The sequence below is a fragment of the Sprattus sprattus genome, assembly GCF_963457725.1.
Source record: "Sprattus sprattus genome assembly, chromosome: 19".
NCBI classification, from domain to species: Eukaryota; Metazoa; Chordata; class Actinopteri; order Clupeiformes; family Clupeidae; genus Sprattus; species Sprattus sprattus.
The window spans coordinates 19,942,282-19,965,652 of record NC_137917.1 but is presented as its reverse complement, the minus strand read 5'-3'; the positions used below and the strand labels follow the sequence as shown (position 1 = coordinate 19,965,652).

Here is a 23,371-nt window from a genome sequence, read left to right as displayed (position 1 = left end):
ATTTTTTGAGTATAGTAAATTGATTTAAAAATGAAACCCACAATTAATCTAAATATTCCAAGTTCTGTTTCAACCCAATCATAAAGATCTTTGAAATTAAATAATTGAAAAAAATCTAAAAAAATTGAAAAGTGTTATTTAAAGGCATTGACATTTAGATGTCAGGGTTGGGGACAGCTACTTCCCAATAGAAAGCATCCTTTAAATGATGATTTTGTATATATTTAGCTTATCACTATCTCATGTAATGCATTGGGTTTATATAGACCATAACATTTTCTAATTAAATATCTATGCCTAAATACCTAATTGTTTTGTAAATAGTTTTTATTGTTGAGGGACTGCATATTACACAAATTCGGTAGAATGGCCCATATATATATACACACACAAGATGTATTTATTTATTCTTTTAAACATGTTGTGTTTAAGTTTATTTAATTTGTTATTATTGAGATAGGACAGTTGGTTATCACTGCTCACAAAGTGGTTTAGCGTCAGAGAACGCTAACTTCTTTCTATATAAACCTTGTGTGATGTGTTTTATTTTGCTTCTCTGTTGCAGTCTGGGTGTGAGCCCAGCTCTCTCTCTCTCCTGCATGCCAGGAGGGGGGTGAGCTGACAATTTTGTTGTTGTTATTGAATAAATATAGTAATATATGCAACTCTGGAGTCATGAGGTAGCTTGAGTGAATTTTCGCCTAACACTGTGAAACAGTCACTAGCCATTACCTGTCTCTCAATGGTTGCTTCATTGTCACAGTTGTAATACACTATACATACCTACTTCACTTTGATGTTTTAGAAACTAATCTGTTCCTTTGCTTCTTTTATTTGTTCTCTCCTGGCAATCTCTCTCATACCTACACCTCTCCCAGGCTGATCATAGGTAGATGAGGCATCCGTTGTAGATTGTGCTCTCTCGAAGCATTTCGCTGTTAATGAGAAAGTTCCTACTGAGTTCAAAAACACTTGACAAGTCTTAAAAGACACCCATGAAGCACACTCTTCACAGCGAAGTCGCTTGACATTGTATCTAAACACACTTTATTCATATTACCCATTTCTAATGCAAAGGCAAAAACAGCACACACACAACATTTTCTCTGCAAGAAATCATGAAAACAAGCTGTCAGTTCAAAATTCTACCTGGTTTAAATGGTTCCGGAACCAGAGCACAGAATTCAGTTTAGACTCAGAGACTCAACCTTGGAAGCCTGTGTAGTTCATATTCATCTCTAGAAAACTACATGATCCAGTAGTCCTTGTGCTTTGCTGTACTGTGCTTCATTGCCAGGGTGACATCCTGGGACTGCACAAGAGAATATTACCTGGTGGAATTATAGATTTGCTAGAAAGTATGAAAAAGCTTTTAAAAACCATAATGTACAGCAAGGCTTATATGTATTCATCTACATATTGGTGGGGTTTTGAGGAGAGAAATAAGAGGTACAAAGCAAAGAGCTGTAAAGAACAGTATGGGGCAAAGTTAAGTATTTAACAAAAAAACATCTAGTATGTCAGCCTGCAACTGGCTCCCCAGTTGAGCAAGGTTGTGAGCCTTGAACCGACCACTGCCACAGCTTTGTTTTCCATCATAATTATCATAACTTGCACAAAAAAAAACGATTTATTTAAATTACACATTATTTAAAGCTGGTCAAACAAAAGGTGTAACAGGTTGGAAAACTAACATTTGGTCAGAGCCCAGTCTCCAATGCATTACTCTCCCTGAAACTGTATCAAGTGCTCACTTAAGTGCTTCTCTTCAGTGCATTTCCCCCCCACTCAGTTCTCAAAACTAGAGCCATTGCCAAGTTATGAGGAAACCCAGGCTCATAGCAGAGCAGTGATGAGAGCCATTCAACGATGTTAGCCCTCAAAGACCTGGTCTAGCCACTCCGGTTGTTGTGTTTTCTGAGTCGGTGCCAAAAACAAAATAGATGTCACTGCAAAGCACTGCCGTTTCGCATGCGTTCCATACAACGCAATCACATGGGGAGCAGGTGATCATCCCTCTCCTCTGGCTCCTCCTCCAGAGGCTCCGTTGCCACGCCAGTGTATGTGGGTGGTGCCTGACGGTTGCCACGGGAACGGCAGACAAAATCACAGCCGTCCTATGGGAAGCGGAGGTACACATCAACCCACCTTTATAGTTAAGGTTATAAGCAGATGCTTTGTTTATATTTATAAATATTTGATTAAAAGAAGAGAGCGATACGGATCAGATTAGAGTCAGTTACATAGAATAAAGCAGAATCAAGCAGTTAAGGTGGAAAGATGGGGCAGTTGCAGGGCAACTACAAAGTCATCATCATAACCAATCCTTTTTGCTCTACTTCATCAAAAAAAAATATTTCTAACAATTGATATAATTGGTGATTTATGTTTACTGTCCCAACTCTTTTTTTTAATATGTTGCAAGAATCAAAGTTGGATTAAGTGTTAAAAACAATTGAATAAAAAAAAACTATAAAATTCACGACGTAAAACATCAAATAATGTGCTGTTGTATTGTTTTCAATGTAGTACAGGACAAAGAGAATTAACAATTCACTGTTTTAATTTTAAATAACATACCGTCCCAACTTTTTTATGATTTGGGGTTGTATATTAAACCTTCAAATTTGAAAATTGTCGAAACACACTTACCGCTGTCAGGTTGCCAAACTCAGACCAGAAGGCATAGTGTGGGAACTGCTCCACCCCTTTAGCCCCAACAACCAATCGCATATAAAGGAATCCTCCAATCAGATACACCGCCACGCAACAGAAGCCTCTGGAAAGAAAAGGATGAGAGTTGGAGTTGCACACAGCCACAATTAACATACTAATTCACCAGTGGCTCTTGCCTCTCTTGGTTCTACCAGGGCTTTTTTCCAGTCTTGGTTCTACCAGTGGTTCTTGCCTCTCATGGTTTTACCCTGTCTTGGTTCTTGCCTCTCATGGTTCTACCCTGTCTTGGTTCTTGCCTCTTGTTTCTAGCCTGTCTTGGTTCTTGCCTATCTTGGTTCTACCAGTGGTTCTTGTCAGTCTTGCCTCTCATGCTTCCCGCTTAACATGCTGTCTGTCTTTCCCCCGCTCTGCATACCTGACTAAAGTCGTCAGTGGCTGGACACACATGATGAGCAATTCTATAGGATAACAGTTACACTCTCTACAATCAGGTATGCTTGAAACAGGGACAGAGAGACGGCATGCGGGGTAGCGCCATCACATGCACAACTAGAAGGGCACTCGGAGAGCGCAGACCTCCACTAAGGCCAAATGCAATGTCGACGAAAGTGAAACAAAATGTCTGGATTTGCCCCGTGTTTTCAATCTAGTCCAGAATTTAATGGATTCTTTCTGGGCCCATGCCACACCCTTCCACCACATTTCATGAAAACTGGGCTAGTCGTTTTTTCGGTTATCCTGCCCGACGCACAAACAAAACATACAAGCTGCATGGGAAACATAACCTCTTTGGTGGAGGTAATTACACAATGCTCCATCACCTACATCAATTACGTCAACTGTACAATGCTCAGCACATGTGCAACTACAGCTTAATCCACAGGTCAAAGTGGATACATTGAGTGAAACATCTTAGTCAGAATGAATACTACACAACTGTTTCTTGTGGTGATGCATGTGTAATAGATATGCATGTTGTGCGAGTGTGACACCAACACTTACATAATGAGAAGAACAGAGCCAGCACTCAGCTTTGAGGACAAAACAGGACAGACTGCGCTGGAATCCATCTCAAACAGGTAGAAGCAGTCTTCAGCTCGTTCCCTGTTCTCTAGCACCACCTTCAGGGGGCCCTGAGAATTACAGTGGAAAATAGTGAATAGGTGGGAGGATGAATAAGAAAAAGGGGTACATATCAGTTATTTACTTGTCAATCCTTGCTTCCTTACTTCGCTTACATCCTAGCCCCTCCTTCTGATTCAAAAAGTGAAGGTAATGAGGAAGGAGGCAATATATTTGGTAAATTTGACTATAATTCAAGCACATGACGGCCTTTTTTTGGAATGACTGAATTTAAATTAGTTCAATTGCAGGTTGACAGATGTCAGGAAAGGGGTGAGGAAGTTCCACTATGGGCCATAGGTCATGCATTCCAACATCAAGCGTTTCCACGTTTTAACGAAATGAGACGCCCTTCATGACAACTGTCTTTGAACGATCTCCAGGGCACGAGCTGAATGGCAGAGGAAGGAGGACAGAGGAAGCATGCAAATAATGCAGAATGCACCTTTAGTGAGGGAATGAGAGAGAGGGAGAGAGAGAAAGAGAGACTTTTTGTGGGGGGTTTTCTGCTCACATGGAGAGAGTGTTACAAAAAGAGATAAGAGAGAGACAGAGAGAAAGAGAGGTAAGGAGATAGTGAGGGATGGAAAGAGAGAGAGGGCACATGTTAAGAGAAGGGAGACAGTGAGTGAGTGAGTGAGTGAGTGAGTGAGTGAGTGAGTGAGTGAGTGAGAGAGAGAGAGAGAGAGAGAGAGAGGTTATATGGAAATTCAGCTCTGACGCATCAAAAAGGGGTGTCACCATCTTTTGTTCTGGGAAATATTATCTGAGTCAATGCCACAGGCCACAAATGCCATGAGTCATGCTAAACCGATTGGCTAATGGCATCAACCTCAGTCTGATTTGCATGCTTTGCAAGCTATGACATAACAATAACAACATATTAATTTGATACTTGAAAGAATATTAGTGTTCAGTATTAGTGTTGGTTTCAACTTTTGCTAATCTTTACCACACAACAATGTACGATATTTATATTAAGTTAACGGGCGCCAAGGCCTTCATACCTTTTATATCTTGGAAATCCCCATTCCCTTCCCCTTCCTATCACGCCCCACCTTACACCGTGAACCAGACCCCCAAACACACCCATTATATTAAGTTGCGTATTCTACCTTCAAACAACTGAGTATGACTATTGAGGAGATTTAGAATATTGTCTGTGCGACAGAAGAGACTTACACTACACTATGGACAATATCTCCTAATCAACCCTCCTTCTCGCTCACTCTCTCCATCATGCACTTTAGATCTGTTGCATAGAATATGCAGAATAAACCGACACCGTACCCATCAGACCTGCATTCCATTGATCCCTTTACTCAATACTACAACTGCAACTAACTTAAGACTTACAAAAAAAGAGTTCTGTTATAGTACAGTATAACAGATGGTGTTTTCACCTGTAATCCATCCATCGATCTTTCCTACTGTTCCATTTTTTATTGTATTTTTAAATATGAAACAGAAAATATGATATGGACAGAAAATATCTACAAGGTCAATCCTGCATTTTGTTACTGAAATAAGGTAAAATAAAATAACCTCCTGACAATTACTGGCTAACCTGTTCCACCAAAGACGCAGAAGCCCTGCCTGTCTGATTTCAAAAGAAAAAACAAGCACCAGATCAATCATTCAAAGAGCCCAAAGCAACATATCAAAGCTCACTTTGCAGGGACGACATGTTAAAATCACACACTTCTGCAACCAATGGTAACCAACCTTAACTGTAAGACTAGCAGAGAAGCCCCTAGGGAAGGTCTTCTCAGAGCTTTTCAAACCAGAATCACCATGCAACCAGAATCACCATGGCAAGAATGTCTTACCGCAGCAACATTTCTGTTGCAAGAAATCATAATTATCGCTCTCCTTTTCTCCTTGGAGCAGTGCTCGTCGTACTTCTCTCCGTGTCCATAGGTGAGCATCACCCAGTCACCTGAGGGGAGAAAAATAGAGAGACGCCATGCTCTGGTCAAGACATTCATGTCGCCACAGTCCAAACCACAAGTCAGATGAACTTCACCAAGGTATAGGCCATGCCGTTCACATCCACAGTCAGCTGAGAGTCCTGTTTATCACTAGTGTTACATCAGGAAGGGACAGTAACAAGATACTACAGGTGTTAACAGTAGTGTAAAAGGTTTGCTGGTCTACAACCAGAAAATATCAGACTAACCATCCAACAGAAAAGGGAATGTTTACAAAGTATGTATGGCAATGATAACATACTCACTTCCAGCAACGGCCTGTGTGGTATTGTACCTTCCAATCACAACTGTTTTTTGGTTTTTGTCCTTTTGGACAAGTCCACCACCTTTCTCCCCACCTACATCTCCACACACTTGGAACAGGTAGGTGTAGCTGTCTTCGCCCACCTTCTCCGTAACAGAATACCTGCAGAGCGAGGACCGATTTATTTTAAGCATTTAAGGGATACAGAATTGCTAATTGAATGTAATGTACATCAAGATCACATAACGTGCGAGGCAAAGATCAACCTGTCTTACGTGGTATTTGTGAGAGGTTCAAGTAGCTGGAGAGCAGCGTGCTCTTTTTCAAATTCCGTGCCCAGCTTGCAGTTCTTCGTATTATTACTCGCTTGCCCTCCACCGACCAACAACATAAGCTGAAAGGCCACCGCCACGACCAGCGACATGATTCTAAATGCGGTCATGGAAACCTATGGTTAAAGAAACAGGACACCGAAAGCATTTCATGTCTTTTTTCCAACTGTATGGTTATATCACACATCTAACAGTCATAGTTAAAGCAGCAGCACTGTATGGTACTGCCAGTTAGAACACACACATTGCAAGTCCGCTAGCCAAGTGCAAAATACATGAATCGAGGTAGACTGTGTAACCTAACGATACACAGGACATTTTGAAGAAAGCTAACCTTCCTCATTCATTCTTACACAGGTGTCAGGTTAACAGTAAAGTTAGTTGTCTGCCATCTTGCAAGAACTCTTAGCATAGCTTTCAAAGATGCATAAGCGTATACCGAATATCCATCCTACCTGGATTACTACCTTGTTGAACCGTAGTGTAGCACGTTACATTCAATAAGGTTATAGAATAAAAAGCCGTTACAACCACGCTCAAATGACGTTTCACGCTTCCAGTTTACTTTGTTCGTGGCTACAGTGTTATTCGTTATGATTTGTAACTCGAAAACTGAGAGCTCGACAACGGTTACACAATGTCATTATCTAACACAAATTAGTTTAATTTCCAATCAACTGGCTCTCCATATGTATCCTAACCGTACTATAACAAGCAACCAATACTTTGTCATTCCCCAAATGCGGAAGTGAAACTAAACATCGCATCTCTGGCGCATGTGACTCGCTGCATCAAGCGCGTCCGGTAACAAGCGGAACTCGTCTCATTTACGAAGCAGGGCCGTGGGAGGTTGAGTTCTCAATAGACATAAATCTATATATGTCTATGGAGTTCTCCGCAAGAAAGTGACTTTTTAACCTTACCTTATTTTATGAAATTACATTTAAAGCCATAGATTTACATAAATCTGTTTGGATGAACAAACCATTTGATCTCCCCGTGACAGCTGGTTTGTGAAGTTTATAGCCAAATGGTAGACCATTCTCAAGCACAGCTACATCTATCTACTTTACACTGAAATGACTGGGATTACCTAAAGGATTGAAGATACTGTCCATGTATGTCAGATTTTTATATCATATTAATACATTAAACTATGGTAGTTAGCTATTTTAAAATAACCAAATGGTAATTTTTCATGCGTGTTTTGGTCTTACTTGGCCTGCTAATATGTAGCCAAGACTGAAAATATAGTTAAGGGCTTACTGCAATATTTGGTTAAGGAAAGGCCTTTTCAAAACAAGGGTCTTTACTGAATATGCGGTACATTCATAATTCTGCAAAATAAATAGAAATCAGCCTAATGATGCACAAAAATCTACAATATAGGCTTGTCACCTAGAGTATTTAATTGTCCATCAGACTATTTTCATTTAGAATTTCATCAGGTTATTTTCATGTCATGAATGCTATGAATACTCCTTGGTGTTCACAATTAGATAAATCAGGAATCCGTTGTATAATTTCTTGCCAGGCAGACTAAACACTCAGGTACACAAACTTCTGCAGCCTCAGACCATCTTTCGGAGAAAAGCAAAACCTGTTTGTTACCCATGATGTGATTACACCAAATGTTTATTTTGGTGCAAATGAAAATGGAATTCCCCTGATTAAACCCTCCAAGATATCCCAGACAATGTCTGTTATCATGGCGACTCGCTATTCAAAGCCAACACATGACTATGGCCGAAGTGGCCAGACATGAAATTGAATAAAATCTAAATAAAATACTCAGGAAACATTGTTAGACTGATGCGAAAAACACAAACCTTACTATGATGCAGCTTTATATTGGCGTGTAGTTCCATGTATGTGTCTCACCGTTCACAAAACGCTCTTATATAATTCACCAATAGAATGTTACACCTACACAATACTAAAAAAAAAAAAATCACCTATATAAAAAAATATGTTTTGAAATATTTTAACATTGCTACGTGCTAGCCCACAGAATGATTAGTGAAAATGCCTTTCATCTGAACTTTCAAGTCACAAGTACCACATATCGCATACTCTCAGGGTTAAATCTGTGAGGCCAGGCAGAACCCTTTTCAGACCCAGTGTGTTTGCCACCCTTTGATATGTATTAAGATCTCCACAGCTGAAGACCCTTTGTATGGGAATGAGAAGCAATTAGGACCTGATTGCCTCAACACTTATTTGCCCCCAAACCAGTTGCACCCAGTCCAAAGACTGTTGATTAACAGTGATTTCAGTCTGCTAGTCCATTTTCACCTCACTGATACAGTGCTCAATGCAGTCCTTTTTCTTTTCTTTTTGGTTAAAGGATGTATTTACAAATTAAGTTTAAATATTATTTTATAAATAAAAACACAAAAAACTTTAATAGAGACCATTTTAAAGCAAATGGTTACATCACATGTTTAAGTACATTAGCAATTGTCAGGGAGATTGATTCATTTTCTCTCTTCCAAATCCTGATGGATAAATTGAGTAAGTTCTAAGGGAGGTGAAATTGAGTAAGTTCTAAGGAAAGTGAAATTGAGTAAGTTCTAAGGAAAGGGTGTGACTCACAGTGCACACTAAGGCCCAGGTTAGGGAAAGCCAGTCTTATTTTCATAAGTCTGAGGACTCTCTTTTTCCCACAATGTGTTTTCCTGAGAATGCAGTCAGTGTTTTATTACCTTCTGACAGCAGGCAGGGTCATTGTGTGTGTGTGAGTGTGTGTGTGTTTGTGCACCCATATGTGTTCTGTGACAGCCTATGCGTCCCCTCCCCCCACACCTTCTGCTTCTCTCACACTGCACCAGATGCGAATCCACATACTGCCTTTACCTGTCTGAACGTGGAGACACACCCAACACGTTCCCATCAGCCAATCACAGTGTGGAACAAAGACGCCCAAGAGGTAGACTTCCTGTCTCTGTGTGAGAGAGAGCAAGGCAAAAAAAAGACAGACCGAAAGAGAGTGAGTTCTGGCGAAATCTCAGCTCAGCGCTGACTAAAGACAACAGGGTCGAGTGGAGAAAAGGGGAGGGGGAGATTGTTTAAAGAAAACTGCCTACAGGATGAGATGGACTCGGCTATGAAACAACACTGAGGGGCAGAAAGAGAGCGAGAAGGAAGGAGGGCTGAGATAAGTGTCACTCTGTTCAGACTTGTTTGGGAATTCAAGGAGGGAGGTAGGAAAGGAGGGGGAGCAACAGAAAGAGAGAAGGGGAGAGAGAGAGAGTGAGTGAGAGAGAGAGAGAGAGAGAGAGAAAAAAAGAGTGAGTGAGGAACAGAGAGGGGAGAGGCTCTGGGGTTGGTGTAAACATTTGTTTTCTTTGGAGTGAGAAGTTGTGCAAAGAAAAGGACAAGAAACTGGATGAAACTTTTGAACAAGGGGAAACACACCTTAGCAGGAACACGAGAGAGTCTGGTCTCTGAGCACACACACACACACAGATATGTGGAATGTGTGTGTGTTGTGCAACTCCTGCTAGCCTTCTGAGAAACCTCCTTAGACAGAGGGGCAACACAGAGGTGGGGAAGAGACGGTGATCTCCCCAAATACCAAACTCAGGTGAGTCCTCAGCTCAGCTGGACGTTTTGTTTCTTCTCTCCTTCCATTTACCACTAAACCACACAGTACTTCGTGTCTAACTCAGGTTACTTGTGGCGGTTTGCTACTGTCCTTTCTGGCTACTCAAGGGTGTTCTCACACCCTTGACCTATTTCTTTTGAAGTGATTTGATGCGACTGCATGTGGTCATTCATGTCTGTTTCCTGTGATTCACTATGGTGAAATAGTCTCTCTATTTTTCTATTTCTCCTTCTTTCTTTCTTTCTCTCTCTCTCTGACACTCTCTCTCGCTCTCTCTGCATAGCAGTCGGGCCTTGTGTATGACAGCTTGCATTCTTCTCTTTCAAGCATACTTAGAGAAAAGGAGTCACTTGTAGTTCAACAGCCATTTTAGGACTGCTTCTTTCATATTGTTGAGAGGATTTGGTAAATGTCAAGGAAAATGCACAGGGATGAAATGGAAAGACTAAATCTAGAAATCAGAGTTTAATGTCACTAAAATCAGTTTGATGGGTGCTGGAAAATGATGTCATGTAATGGCAAAGGTTTGCAGGTTTTATAGTACTGTGCAAAAGTTGTTGCTGTTGCTGGTCTGTTACCAATCTTCTTACATTTAAAAAAAAAAAAATGATTGGTCAAGTTTTGTTTGTCTGATCTCCGTCATCCCCATTAGCCAATAAATGTGTTTTGCAATTGGCATTTTTTTCCTCCAAGCCTCAGAACTGCCACAAGATGCATAGGTACTGTTTTAAAGGGTTTCATGTCATGACATTTTTCAGCTAGCTTAGCTTATATAATATACCATACAGTATTCCTTGCATTCCATGAGCACGTGCCTCTAACTGATGGTAAGGAAGATAGGAACATACCTGTCTAAAGTGGAGTTAAGAGCTTCAGCTTAGCCTAAGTCTCCTATTTCAACTGCAGATTGAACTATCTTAAAACTCACATTTATTGGCCTCTAAAGGACATAGAGCTCCCAGGCCATTTTTGTCTCCAGTGATCGTCGAACCAAATGCAGTGTGATAAAACAAATGAGGTGTTCTTGTCATGGGATAACCTTAGAAAAAGCAGCTAATTAATGTCATGCCTTTCTGCCGCCACAGGTCTGAGGAAAGTATGTAGCCATGGAAACCAGACGCAGCAATTTGACTCATGCGGACACGCTGCGAGTAGGAGAGCGGGGCAGCCGTGATGTCAGCCCACACACCGGTACGAGGAGAAGGAGAGAGAACGACGCGGGCAGGATGCCCGAAAGGCCGCCGCGAGGCCGAGAACCAGACACCCCCCCGGGGTGGAACAGAGATCGGGACGTGAGCTTCACCACCTTCAAGGGAAGAGAGAGAGAGACTGAGTGGACAGAGAGAGAGAGGAGGAGAGATATGCCAAAGCGTCCCAATGGCAGGGTGGTGTCCATGCTGGAGCAAGGTCCTGTGGTGGAACGGGAGGGAGATAGGGGAAAAGGAGACACCTTTCCAAGGATGAGAAGACCGAGCAAAGACGGAGATAGGAGAGCGAACGTCATTCCAGAACAGGAGAGGAGGGGTAGAGACCGGGAGGTGGAGAGGGGGACAGACAGAATCCAAGAGAGACATGGAAGGATTGAATACGGCGACGGCGGCAGAGAGACAGACAGAGATATGGCCCGGAAGAGGGACAAGGACATTCAGAGGTATAGAGAGGAGGAGAGGCTAAGGGAGAGGGAGAGAGCTAGGCTGATCGAGGACTGGAAGAGAAACGTGCAGAGAAGCTTGGACAGGGAGGACAGGAGAAGGGAGGAAGTGAGGGAATACGACCCTAGCAGCCAAGAGAGGAGGCGTGAGCGGAACCCCGAGGGCAATGACCCACGTGGAAAGCGGGACATGGACAGAGAGAGAGAAAGACAGAGACCAAGTGACCGTCGATTTTACTCTCCCCAGCGAGAGAGAGTGACAGGAGAGGAGAGAAGGATGGACGAGAGGGGTATGAGAGGGGTTAACAGGGACACGAGAGAATGCATGAGAGAAGGGCGGAGGGATACAAGAAGCGAAGGCGAAAGTGATGGAGGTAGAAGGGAGATAAGGGGAAGAGAGGAGAACTCTGTGACACTGGAGCACAAGCACAGTAGGAGCGAGGGAGACAATGAAGGAGAGGGGAGAAGAGAGAGAGTGAGACAGAGACAGAAAGACAGAGAGAGAGAAAGGGAAAGAGGGAGAGAGGCAGAGCATTACAGACAGAGGGAGGGGGGGAGGGAGAGAGAAAAGGGCAGATATTATGGCCGAGACAGACCAAGGGAGAGAGAGAGGGAGATGGAGAGCATCACGGAAGCGCAGAGAGACGAATTTAGCGCGACACAGCGGAGGGGGAGGGATGACAGAGGTGGCAGAGAGAGGGAAGATGGCCGTCCATCCTCAAGGGATGACGTGGGGCCGCGTAGAGAGGGCGACCAGCTTACAGATAGGCATGCATACTCAGAGAGGGAGAGAGAGCAGAGGAGACCAAGAGAGAGGGAAAGGCAACGAGAGGACAGGGGGAGCCATTCACCGAGCAGACCGCGGGTTAGGACGCAGCACACGGCCCAGGGCAGTGGGGAGTTGATATCAGGGAGTGACCTGGAGAGCGAGCGCAGGAGGAGAGGAGCGAGGGACGGCACTGAAGGGAGAGAGTCCGGAAGGGAGAGCACTCCAGAGAGGGAGCGAGAGAGGAGAAGGCAGAGAGACCGACCCGCTCCGGTCCACGAAGAAAACAAGGTGCCTGTCAGTCAAGAGGTGGCAACACAAGAGGGAGAAAAGAGGGGGAGAGGTCACAATGAAGGGGAGGGGGAGAGAGAAATGAGCAAGACGGGAGGTGAGAAAGGAGGTGAGAAAGGAGGTGAGAAAGGAGGTGAGAAGCCAGAGACAAAGACCATGAGGAGAATGTGGCTGGTGCCTGGCTCTGGGAGAGCAAGAAACTCCAGAGAATCTTCCCAAGAGGAGGAGCTGACTGAGAGAAAGAGCGAGACAGAAAGAGACACAAAGACGGCAAGCGAGAGGCTTGAAGACAGGTACAGGAAACTGGAGAGAGCTGGAGAGTTTGCGGAGAACAGAGGCGAGAAAGAGGGCGGGTTCGAGAGGAGGGAGGGGGGGTCGGAGTCCGAGAGCGCCGATGAGAAGGAGGCGAACGTGACAGAGGAGAGCGACCGAGAGAGGGAGGACGAGAGTGACAGTGGCGATCGCCTGGGAAGTGAGGGGCTGAGCGACCGAGAGAGCGTGGGAGTGTGGCGGGTGTCACCTTCCGTGGAGGATGGATTTGTGACCGTCTCCAGTGGAGGGGATGAGGAGGAGGAGGAGGAAAACTTTGAGGACTGCAAGGAATTCTGGGACAGCGGGGTCCGAGATGACGCCACCAGGCATTCCTACCGAGTTCCCGAGAGGGAGAGAAGTGTGGACGGATCGGAGGAGAGGAGCGTAAGGGCAGATAAAGCTGGTACTGTATTCTGTGTGGTCAGGAACAAGCTTCCCAGAAAAGAGTCAACAATCAAAAGGGCTTACCTTGATCTGGATAACCTAGAATCAGTGCGTGACAATCAGACCGAACACTCCAAGCAAGAGTCCATCAACCGTAGGTCTCTTGACCTCACTGGAGACAGACGACCCAAACAGCAACCACCTCTCTCCAAAAACGGAGAAAGGGTTGAATATGAGGCTGCTGATGCAACACAGATCCTGCAGGAGGCCGAGAGGGAGCCTGAGACACATACACTATCTAATGAACATTTGCAAGACGAAGTGACATCATCAGACATCCAATCCAATGCAAACTCCACACCAGAGGCCAATCCACTCCCTCCCATGGGTACCGACGTGCCGGTTAGTTTTGAGGATTATGGGTACGCAGTTATACCAGAGCGGAGACAGGAACCCGAACCTTCCTCGGAACAGCCAGGTGGGGAGGAACATGAGGAGAACCACCAGCCGGAGGAGGAGGAGGAGGTGTGGACCACGGCAGAGGAGAGGAAACGCCACTCCCAGATGCCCCACCTCAAATGGGCCAAGAACGTGGTGCGAGAGATTCTCGGGGCCTCCGAGGACCGCGGGCTGGAGGAGGTGTCCGAGGCTCAGACTGAGACACCTGTCGACCCAAACCAGACGACGTCTGAGGGCACAGACGGTCTGCCAGAACTGGAGCCCTTGCCAATCTACGCCACGGTCCAGAAAAGACCACGAGAACAGGACACGGACACGGACCCTGAGCCACCGCCACCACCAGAGGAGGAGCCGGTGAACTGGGAGGAGCCAAGAGGTAGTGTGGTGCATGCTGGGAACTTAACACACACCGACGTGCATGTGGAGAGGGAGGTAGACGTGCATGTCGAGGGAGAGATGGGGGAGCAAGCGGAGAGAGAGACAGATGCGGACACTGACATACAGACAAGTGTAGGCATACACATACATATAGAAGGGGAGGCACAGGAGTTGGGTGCTGGGCAAAGAGAGGGGTCAGTGCCAGGGCCAAACACAGACCCCGAAGTGGAGGCCGAGCCCGTTCCCAAGTCCAGAGACTCGTCTGTGGAGAGGGAGACAGTGAAGGAGGCAGTTGGGGAGGGGAGGATAGGGGAGGTGATGCCGACGAACAAGAGGGGGAATGTCTTGATACAGAGCACCAACAGCTTTCGGGATCTGGGGACAGAGGCACGACTGAGGAGAAGGGGGTTCCGAAAGACGGTGGAGAAAGGCAAACCAGAAGAGGTGGAGGATGAGGAGGAGGATTTGGAGGAGGGAGAAGCAGTGTCTAGAGACCGCAGGACCAGAATATTCCACTCAGGTAAGGCAGAAGGACAGCGAGGGTCTGAGGGGTAATGCTGAATGCTTGATCAGTTGCTGTGTGTAAGTGCTTTGGCAGAAGGACAGAGAGGGTATGAGTAAATGTTGAATGCTTGATCAGTTGCTGTGTGTAAGCGCATGCAAAAAAGAATCACTGATCACGGATCACACTTTTTGCCAGCTTTCTTTTGTTTGGGTGGTCAGATCTGCATGTACTCTCTGGCAAATGCGTGAATCCTTTATCTCAGGAGGCCCTTTGGTAGTGTTTGGTTTGGAGTGCAGGCTTCATCATGTTATGCCAGCTCTGGTCTAGAACTACTCCGCTAAATACCTAAAAGGCACAGCACAGTTGGCCCTGATAAAAGCTTGCTAACACGCTAACTGGTGTCTTTTCACTATGTCGTACTGTGAAAGCTTTTGTTAAATTTTCACGGGGTAAAACTTCATAGTGCATAGCCTTGGCAGCTAGTGGGAACGGCCAGTGTGTTTATCTGTCCTTCTCATGATCATATTCCATTTAAATTAATTTGAAGAGGATAACACAAGTAATTGCTCATTAAAAACATACCTCAAATTGTGGGTCAGCATGCTGAAGAGGCCATGGAGCAGGTTATTGTGTGAATCTGGTTTAATTCAGTTGTTATTATTATGATACCTGTGATTCTGATTCTCTGTTCATACGAATCAGTGATAAGGGCTACAATTTATGAATTGTCTATCACAATTAATACGTCTCATGCATGAACGTGCCCTAATACTGTGCTCTAGTTATACTTCTTTGTGAAGATAGGTTGGCCCATGGGATCTCTCTCCTCAGGGCTTTTAGTTGTCATGAGAAAGAATGAAACAGAAACAGAAAGATCCATTTCATAGTGGGAAATGCATTATATACAGTATTCCCACCATAATGTTGAGTCATGACAATAATCAACATAGTTCCATGGGTTATCAGAATCAGAATCAGAATTTTTTTATATTGGCAACTAGGTTTACACCTAGCAGGGATTGTCTGCGGTACGTTGGTGCAAACAATAAACGTACACAATGAAATGAATATCCTGTCACAGATACGGATTAAAGTTTCTTGCCTCGGTAGCCGTTGATGTATTGCGTAGTAAGAAAGACTAGTTTGCTACGTGTAGTAGACTACCAGGAAGGAGGATGACACCCCGGCAGCCTCTCACAGTTTGGTTGGGTAAAGCTGGAATTCCCACTTCTGGATAGTGCGGGGTGTTGTTACTCATACAAGGCTGTAAAGTCAGAGGGGGCTGGCTAGGCAGGTGCTCAGCTCAGACTTGCTCAGACTGAATGGAAGCTCTTCTCAGCAAACACCAGACCAGAGAGACGTGGAGGCTTTTAAACAGTTTAACAGGAGGTTTGGACACACACACACGCACACACGCACGCACGCACGCACGCACGCACGCACGCACGCACACACGCACACACACACACACACACACACAAAGAGAGAGACAGAGATAAATCAAGAGGGAGAGAGCCCTGCATGTATGGCATTATTTTGCTTCTATCTAGTTTCTGGGTCATGGCTGTGTTGGGTTGTTCTCTGCCGTATTGTGTTTAAAGCGATGTGGTGTGTGTGTGTGCGTGTGCGTGTGCGTGTGCGTGTGTGTGTGTGTGTGTGTGTGTGTGTGTGTGTGTGTGTGTGTGTGTGTGTGTGTGTGTGTGCACTCTACTGCTGAATGTATCGAACCTTATTCTTTTTTCTGTAAAGTGTATTTTATTTGTGTGAGTGTGGGTATATCTTTGGACCTCTCCATTTCCAATGCCAATCTGCATGATGGTAATCTTGTCCACTGTCACTGTATGTGTTTGATACAGTTGTATAGAATAACAATCCTTGCCAGCCTCACTGTGTGTAACCAAGTGTTTCTTGACATAAATGTGTGATATCTGTATGGGAGCTGTCCTGACTTGTAGCACGGCGTTAATGTGTGTCTCTGTGTGTGTTTTCAGAGGACGAAAGCGAAGATACAATGCGCTTCAGCTGGAATGAAGTAGATCTAAGGTAAGAGGAAGGGGCAGTTGTGGATCCATTACCATCTTGCCACTCAAAGACACCCCTTTGTCATCTGTTATCTTTCCCAGTCAGTCAGACCTGTTAAAAGATGAGAAGAACTTTACATTAAGTTATTGTATCTGAATATTAATATTCAATATCAAGTTAATAACGTAATGTTGGAAGTAACAACTGGTTTCATGAACTCTGATATCATGACCAGCATCGCATGACTTTCTGGGAATATCGCTAATAGTTTACATTAAATAAAGTGCTTAATTTCCTGTAGCAGACTGTTAAGAGCTCCTCCAATCGAGGGTTCCTGCTCCTGTGTATGTGACTAAATATATCCGATACATTCCTGAAAGTGGAAGGCAGCTTTATGCCTGTGTGCAACAGGGCAAGCACAGATAGAATCAGCAATTCCCGTACCATCTGGTGCGGACTTCGGTCTTTTATTAGATGGGTATAGCAAGATTTGAACATCAGTGGTGGACGAAGTACACTAACTACGTACTTAAGTGAAAGTATAGATACCTGGTGTACAATATTACTCCAGTAAAAGTGGAAGTATGCACTTTGAATTTCCACTTAAGTAGAAGTATAAAAGTATTTGCCTTCATATATACTTAAGTATTAAAAGTAAAAGTACCTTAATGAATTATGGTTCTAATGGCCTTTTATCATTTTCACATCAAAGCTCCGGCTCAATCAACTGAAAACACTAATGCCAATCTTTAAATAGTGTCTTACATTTGTCTATTAAATAGTGTATAAGCACAAAACATTGAAAGCTACCTATTGCCATTAAGTAAGACAAAGTGGTTATGAAATACAAGAGAACAATTATACAATTTTACATACTTAGTTGCACATTTAATTATAAAAAAAAATGTGGAGTTAAACATAAGCTCCTTTACTATATCACATCGGTCTGTCTGTGTTACCCTTAAACATAAACATTGAACATAAATCCTGATTTATGTTTCAAAGTATGATAAAATACCATTACAGGAACTTGTTCCACAAAATCATAGAATGTGGTGTTATACTAGTTTGTGCTGAAGACTAATGATAAATACCATTACAGGAACTTGTTCCACAAAATCAGAGAATGTGGTGTTAGCAGTGATATTCCACAACCCTAGGTACAAAAACAAAACACTTGACCTCAGATCAAACGTGAAGAAAGAAATGTCATTACAGGAACTAGTTTTTGCATAAATTGCACAAAATTAGAGCATACCAGTCTGCACCGAAGACTGTAAAGAAGTGTGAAGTGATACCTTTACCGAGGGAGTCAAGAACTGCATGATAAAAGTTTGCGACATCGTGTGCCCTGATAAAAGGCAAGCATTTTAAAATGTGAGCCTGAGCAGAAACACCGTTGATTGTGCATGTTTCTTACACATTTATGTAGCGTTACGTAGGCTGCTTGAGCATAAAACAGCCTCAAACTGCTGCAGAATTCAACGTAGCTCGCGCTCAACGAACGAACGAAACTGACCAAACCGAAACGACTTTAGAGCAAATAGCGCTAATCCTGATTGGTGTAATTGTGAACTCACTTTGACCTTTCATTATTTGATTCGCTTTGGTATAAAGGAACGAGAGGTTTTACTAAATGTAATGGAGTAAAAAGTACGAGTTTTCACTTTGACATGTAGTGGAGTGAAAGTATAAAGTCTCACAAAATAGAAATACTTGAGTAAAGTACAGATACATAGATATGTTACTTAAGTACAGGAACGAATTACATTTACTTCGTTACTGTCCACCACTGTTGAACATTGACCTTTAACATACTTTCTGCTTTTCTTCACATATCCCTCTCTCTTTCTCTTTCTCTCTCTCTCTCTCTCTATCACACACATACACAAACACACACACACACACACACACACACACACACACACACACACATACACACACACACACACATACACACAAACACACACATACACACAAACATTCTTCCCTGTTTTTTCCCTTTCTCCTCACCCCCCCAGGAAAGCGGTGGACACTGTTGGGAGGACGAAGAAAAGGAACTCTAAATTCTTCAGTAGGTGTCCCAATTCCCCTCCCACAAGCACGCCTTTCTCACTCTTGTCTTCACCCCTTTTCCTCCTTGTATCATGTCTTTAACTAAACACGTCCAAATATCTAACGGACTAATCAGCTATTATATCTATCGTGCTAGATGCCCACTGTAAGTTGAAGTTGTGTCTGTAGAAGAGTGCAAGCTTAGCGAGCGAGCTATGGTGAGACACGGGCTGTTTTCTGCCTCTGCCCCGGGCCTTTGGACAGGTTACAGCAGGCAGACGATTTCTGTGGAAAAAAACAGCTGCTCCTTCTGCTTATTTATCATTCAAACAAGTATGTTGAGGAAGGAATTTTTCTCATAACATATCTGTTCCTCTCAATGGAAGTTCAATTTGGTCTTGTTTACATGATTTTGTTTTGTATTCACTCCACTAGGGATTTTAATGTCGTCCCGCCCTCCACTCTCCTTTTTGTCCGTGGCCTAATACCATTTTCACTTTTTTCTTTATTTTTACCTTTTCCATATATTCATTTTTGTCTTTTTTCCCTTTCTCCCTCTCTCTCTCTCTCTCTCTCTCTCTCTTACTCTCCTTCTCTCTGTCTGTCTCTCAGACTCTCAGCTCTACCAGCAGTACAGTGAAGTTGCTGTGAACAGGGAGATCCTGCGGCAGTCGCACTCCGACACACTCTCCGTGTCCGACGAGCTTCCTGCCATCCCAGCATCCAGCTCTTCTGCGGCACCCACCCCCAGCCCGGCCCAGCGGCCCCTGCCCCCGCTGCCTCTGCCTCTTCCCCACCCCAGCACTCTCAGCCACTCCTCAGGCTCCTTCTCCAGTGGGACCTCCACCTTGCTCGTGCCCCCTCCACCCCCTCGGCCCCCCTCGCCCCGCGTCTCCATCTCTGCCCAGACGCAGTCGCTGTGGCAGGACCTGCCTAGCGTGAGGAACAGCGTTGAGCTAGAGGATATGAACGAGGACCAGAGGAGGCTGCAGGAGGTACAGAACAGCATTTCCCATCACCCATCATGTCATGGATAGACCTGAGTGTGCATTGGAAATTATGGGTGTAGGAGGAATGTTTTACTTGCAAGTCTCAGGGGAGCTGTAGTTTTCAGATAAGTCACATAAAACTCTGTTGACAAGTCGGTTTTGGTCAAGAACACGACAGTTGTGCTGAAAAGCAGTATCTCTTCATAGGTCTCCAGGGACAAGAAAATATTTGTTACCTTTGAGCAAACTAGTGTATGTTGCAGGATCCTAGGCACCTGAGATGTGATTTTAGACAAAAAACAAACCCCACACCACTCAGCACTGATGAAGAGCATCAGTGTTGAGTGGTTTGGGGTTTGTTTTTTGTTTTGTCCTTACTATCTAACCTCACAACATGCATGCTAAAAGCCAGTGTGTGATTGGCAGGTCCGTTTTGAGGTGGTGACTAGCGAGGCATCATACAGCCGCAGTCTGGACATCGTAGTCGAGCATTTTGTCAAGAATAAAGACCTGAACCCCCTGCTCACCACCCAGGACAGGAACTGGCTCTTCTCTCGCCTGGCTGACGTCAGGGCCATCAGTCACAGGTCAGTGAAGCGCTTCAAAGGATCAGGCCTCAGTTACTATGTGTCACTTATGGCCTGTTACTGTGTGTGCTAACAGTTTATCAGTTACTGTGTGCTAATGGTTTCTCAGTTGCTGTGTGCTAATGTGCCACCACATTGTGGTAAAGGGAAAATCAATTGAACTGTTTGGATAACCTTTCATCTCTTCCACTGAGCCAAACCCAAGGTTTGAAAGGAGCAGGTTTTATTGCTAAATCACACTGCGTTCAAGATGTACTCAGCTGTTTTTTGTCTTCCACCAAAAAAGAATAAAGTGCTATTAAGAATATAAAAAGGTCAATTCACCGACTATCTTCAGGGAGTTCACACAAAATAAACCCGATAAACCTAATCATATCCCCCACAATCTGGTTACTATGATTTGTCTGACTGTTGTTCGTTTCCATGGCGATGTCCAGTTTCCTAACCAAGCTGGAGGAACGCGTGGAGAAAGACACATTGCACTTTGGCGTTTGTGACATCATCTCGAAGCACTGCCAGATGTTCCGCATGGTGTACGTGCCGTATCTCACCAACCAGTCCTACCAGGACAAGACCTACCAGCGGCTCATGTAAGTACTGTGTCTCTGTCCATCTACTTACTCCCAGCATGCACTTCACTCTTAGCATGTGCCCACTCATTCATATGGAATACTGGTCTACTCCAGTGGTTCTCAAGCCTGATCAAATCAATGAATCCATATCAAAGTTGCGTCTTGTGTCTCTGTTCCGTCAGGGATGAGAATCAGAGCTTCAAGCGCTATGTTGAGAAGCTGGAGCGCAGCCCGGTGTGTCAGAGACTACCTCTGCGCTCTTTCCTCATCCTCCCCTTCCAGCGCATTACCCGTCTAAAGCTACTGGTGCAGGTACACACCGTTCTCCTCCATGACACGTGTCATTGTCTCTCCATCGCTACCCTCCTTTGAAATGCAGAGTAGATCTTGTAAACGTTTGTATTTACCATCGGGTTGTTCTTTTCTCTCTAGAACATTGTGAAAAGAACGGCTCCTAAAACAGAAGAGGAAGCTCAAGCCAGCAAAGCTATGAAGCTCTTAGAGAAGGTGAGAACCACACACATCTTTCCCTTTCAATCTCTCGACAAAATTCAGGAATTGTCTGTCAAATAGTCTTTCTTTTCTCTGCAGATGATTCAGGACAGCAATGACAGCATTACTCAGATGAAGAGTATAGAGTCACTGGTGTGTCTTAGTGCCAAGGTGGACTTTGAATGCAAGGTGAGACCTAAAATAAAACAACTGACAAAGAAATAAATAATCTGATCTTTTCTATTTACATGTCTCTCTGATCATCTGACTGCCCCACCAAACTGTTTGAAGAAGGGGCTATGATGAAAATTAAGACACAATGGGATATAAATGATATCGTCTACTTTAGATTATAGTGTTGATGTTGTTTTGTTTTTACCCACCAAACTGTTTGAAGAAGGGGCTATGATAAAAATATAGACCCAATGGGATATAGATTATATTAACTTTAGAGTATTGTGTTGATGTTGTTTTGTTTATTGTTTGTCAGACCCTGCCCTTGATCAGTCAGTCCCGGCGCATGGTCAGAGAGGGCCTGGTGACGGAGCTGATGGATTTCTCCATGAAGGAGACGGAGCGGAGCATCTACATGCATCTGTTTAATGATCACCTGCTGCTCTCACTGCCCAAAGAGTGAGTGGATTGTGGATTTCACACACACACACACACACACACACATACACGCATGTACCCACCATTGATGTTTATGTTTGTGTTTGTTGTGAAAACACTGTAGGTTTGTAATTAACTTGATTTAATTGTAGACAACGGACCATGAACATTTCAATTCGGCTACCAGGGATACAGTTGGCAAAAGACTTCAGATAGCCTTTTTTTCAAATATCAGCCTGAAGATTGTGCCTTTGCAGTAATGATCCAAAGCTCCAAAGACATGTTTCACAACCATAGCTGAATCATTACTGAAGGAAATGTTGCCACAATGGGGTTCTACAGTCTGGAGATGACTTGCGTCTATGTGAATCACACAACTGTCACTCTAACCAACTGTTACAGGTCATGAAAGTGTGCACTTTTGTAGCACAGAGTAGGCTATGCACAATTTATAATTTACCAAAGAACCACTGAAATTGATGGTGGTGCCATAGGACACAGGTGTTGAGTTATAAAGGAATTGAAAAGATGAGGTTAATTCTGAATGATGACAAATGTATGTGGATTAGCAGAAAGGAAACGCATGAATAAATGGGTGGATGAATACGTTTGTGGAGCAAACCCTCAAGTTCTAGGCTACGTTTCCCACGATCAAAATAGACAAGTTTGTCCGCTTACTGTTGCACTACCGCCACAGCCCATGTTTTAAATGGAGCAAAGTGACTCAGTGTTTTCTTTAGTGAAGAATGTGTTTTTCAGTAGTTGGTATGTTTTTCACTCATCACTTTAGATCAACTTTTTTGCCTCATGTTTTTTTTTTTTTTTTAACTCTCTCTCTCTGTCAGGGGTGGGAAGTTTACAGTGATTGATCATGCTCCTGTGAAGGAACTGCGCGCCGAAAACTGTCGGATCAAGTTGCACTCCCTGAAGAAGAACGTCTTCCGCCTTTACTTGTCCAAAAAATCTGTACTGCTGAGGACGGATACGCTGTAAGTGGGAGAGTCGGGGTGTGTGACAAACACACACAATGTCTACAGTCTGTTTTTAAATGGACTTTTTTAGTTTTGTTACACTTCCGTTTATTCCTGATGACTGGCCATGCTTACATTCAGCTTCAAGCTAATCCTATTAGTCCATTCACTGTGATAACATGGATAGCTTTGCTTCCTGTTTACTAGTAGGTAAACTTGTTCTCGTCTGTCCGTGTTTGTGTGTAGGAGTGATAAATTGCGCTGGATCTCAGCCGTTTCCAGCCCCCACGCTGAGATCGACTTCACCGCAGCCCAGGGTATGTGTCTCACCGCCCCTTCCACAGGAAGCTTGG

The 23,371-nt window shown here is 44.0% G+C and overlaps 1 protein-coding gene across 2 annotated transcripts; it reads right to left on the bottom strand.

The window, feature by feature from the left end:
- Nucleotides 1–1,098: 1,098 nt before the first annotated feature.
- On the bottom strand, nucleotides 1,099–7,127 carry m6pr (mannose-6-phosphate receptor (cation dependent)). 2 transcript variants are annotated; one of them, XM_080857985.1, is made up of 7 exons: nucleotides 6,821–7,127; nucleotides 6,309–6,481; nucleotides 6,035–6,195; nucleotides 5,628–5,737; nucleotides 3,679–3,809; nucleotides 2,653–2,779; nucleotides 1,099–2,117 (listed from the first exon to the last, which is right to left on the bottom strand). In XM_080857985.1, the coding sequence occupies exons 2-7, from the start codon at nucleotides 6,473–6,475 to the stop codon at nucleotides 1,992–1,994; spliced, it is 822 nt and encodes a 273-aa protein (XP_080714111.1). In that variant the 5' UTR covers nucleotides 6,476–6,481; nucleotides 6,821–7,127; the 3' UTR covers nucleotides 1,099–1,991. The 2 variants fall into 2 exon arrangements, with proteins under 2 accessions (XP_080714111.1, XP_080714112.1); XM_080857986.1 differs by having other exon boundaries at nucleotides 6,309–6,461.
- Nucleotides 7,128–23,371: the final 16,244 nt, after the last annotated feature.

Coding starts and splice junctions, on each gene's coding strand:
- m6pr (XM_080857985.1), bottom strand. CDS start 6,475: ATGACCGCATTTAGAATCATGTCGCTGGTCGTGGCGGTGGCCTTTCAG. Junction 3,810..5,627: donor GCAACAGAAATGTTGCTGCG/GTAAGACATTCT, acceptor TGTAATTCTCAG/GGCCCCCTGAAGGTGGTGCT. Junction 2,780..3,678: donor GGCTCTGTTCTTCTCATTAT/GTAAGTGTTGGT, acceptor TTTTCTTTCCAG/AGGCTTCTGTTGCGTGGCGG.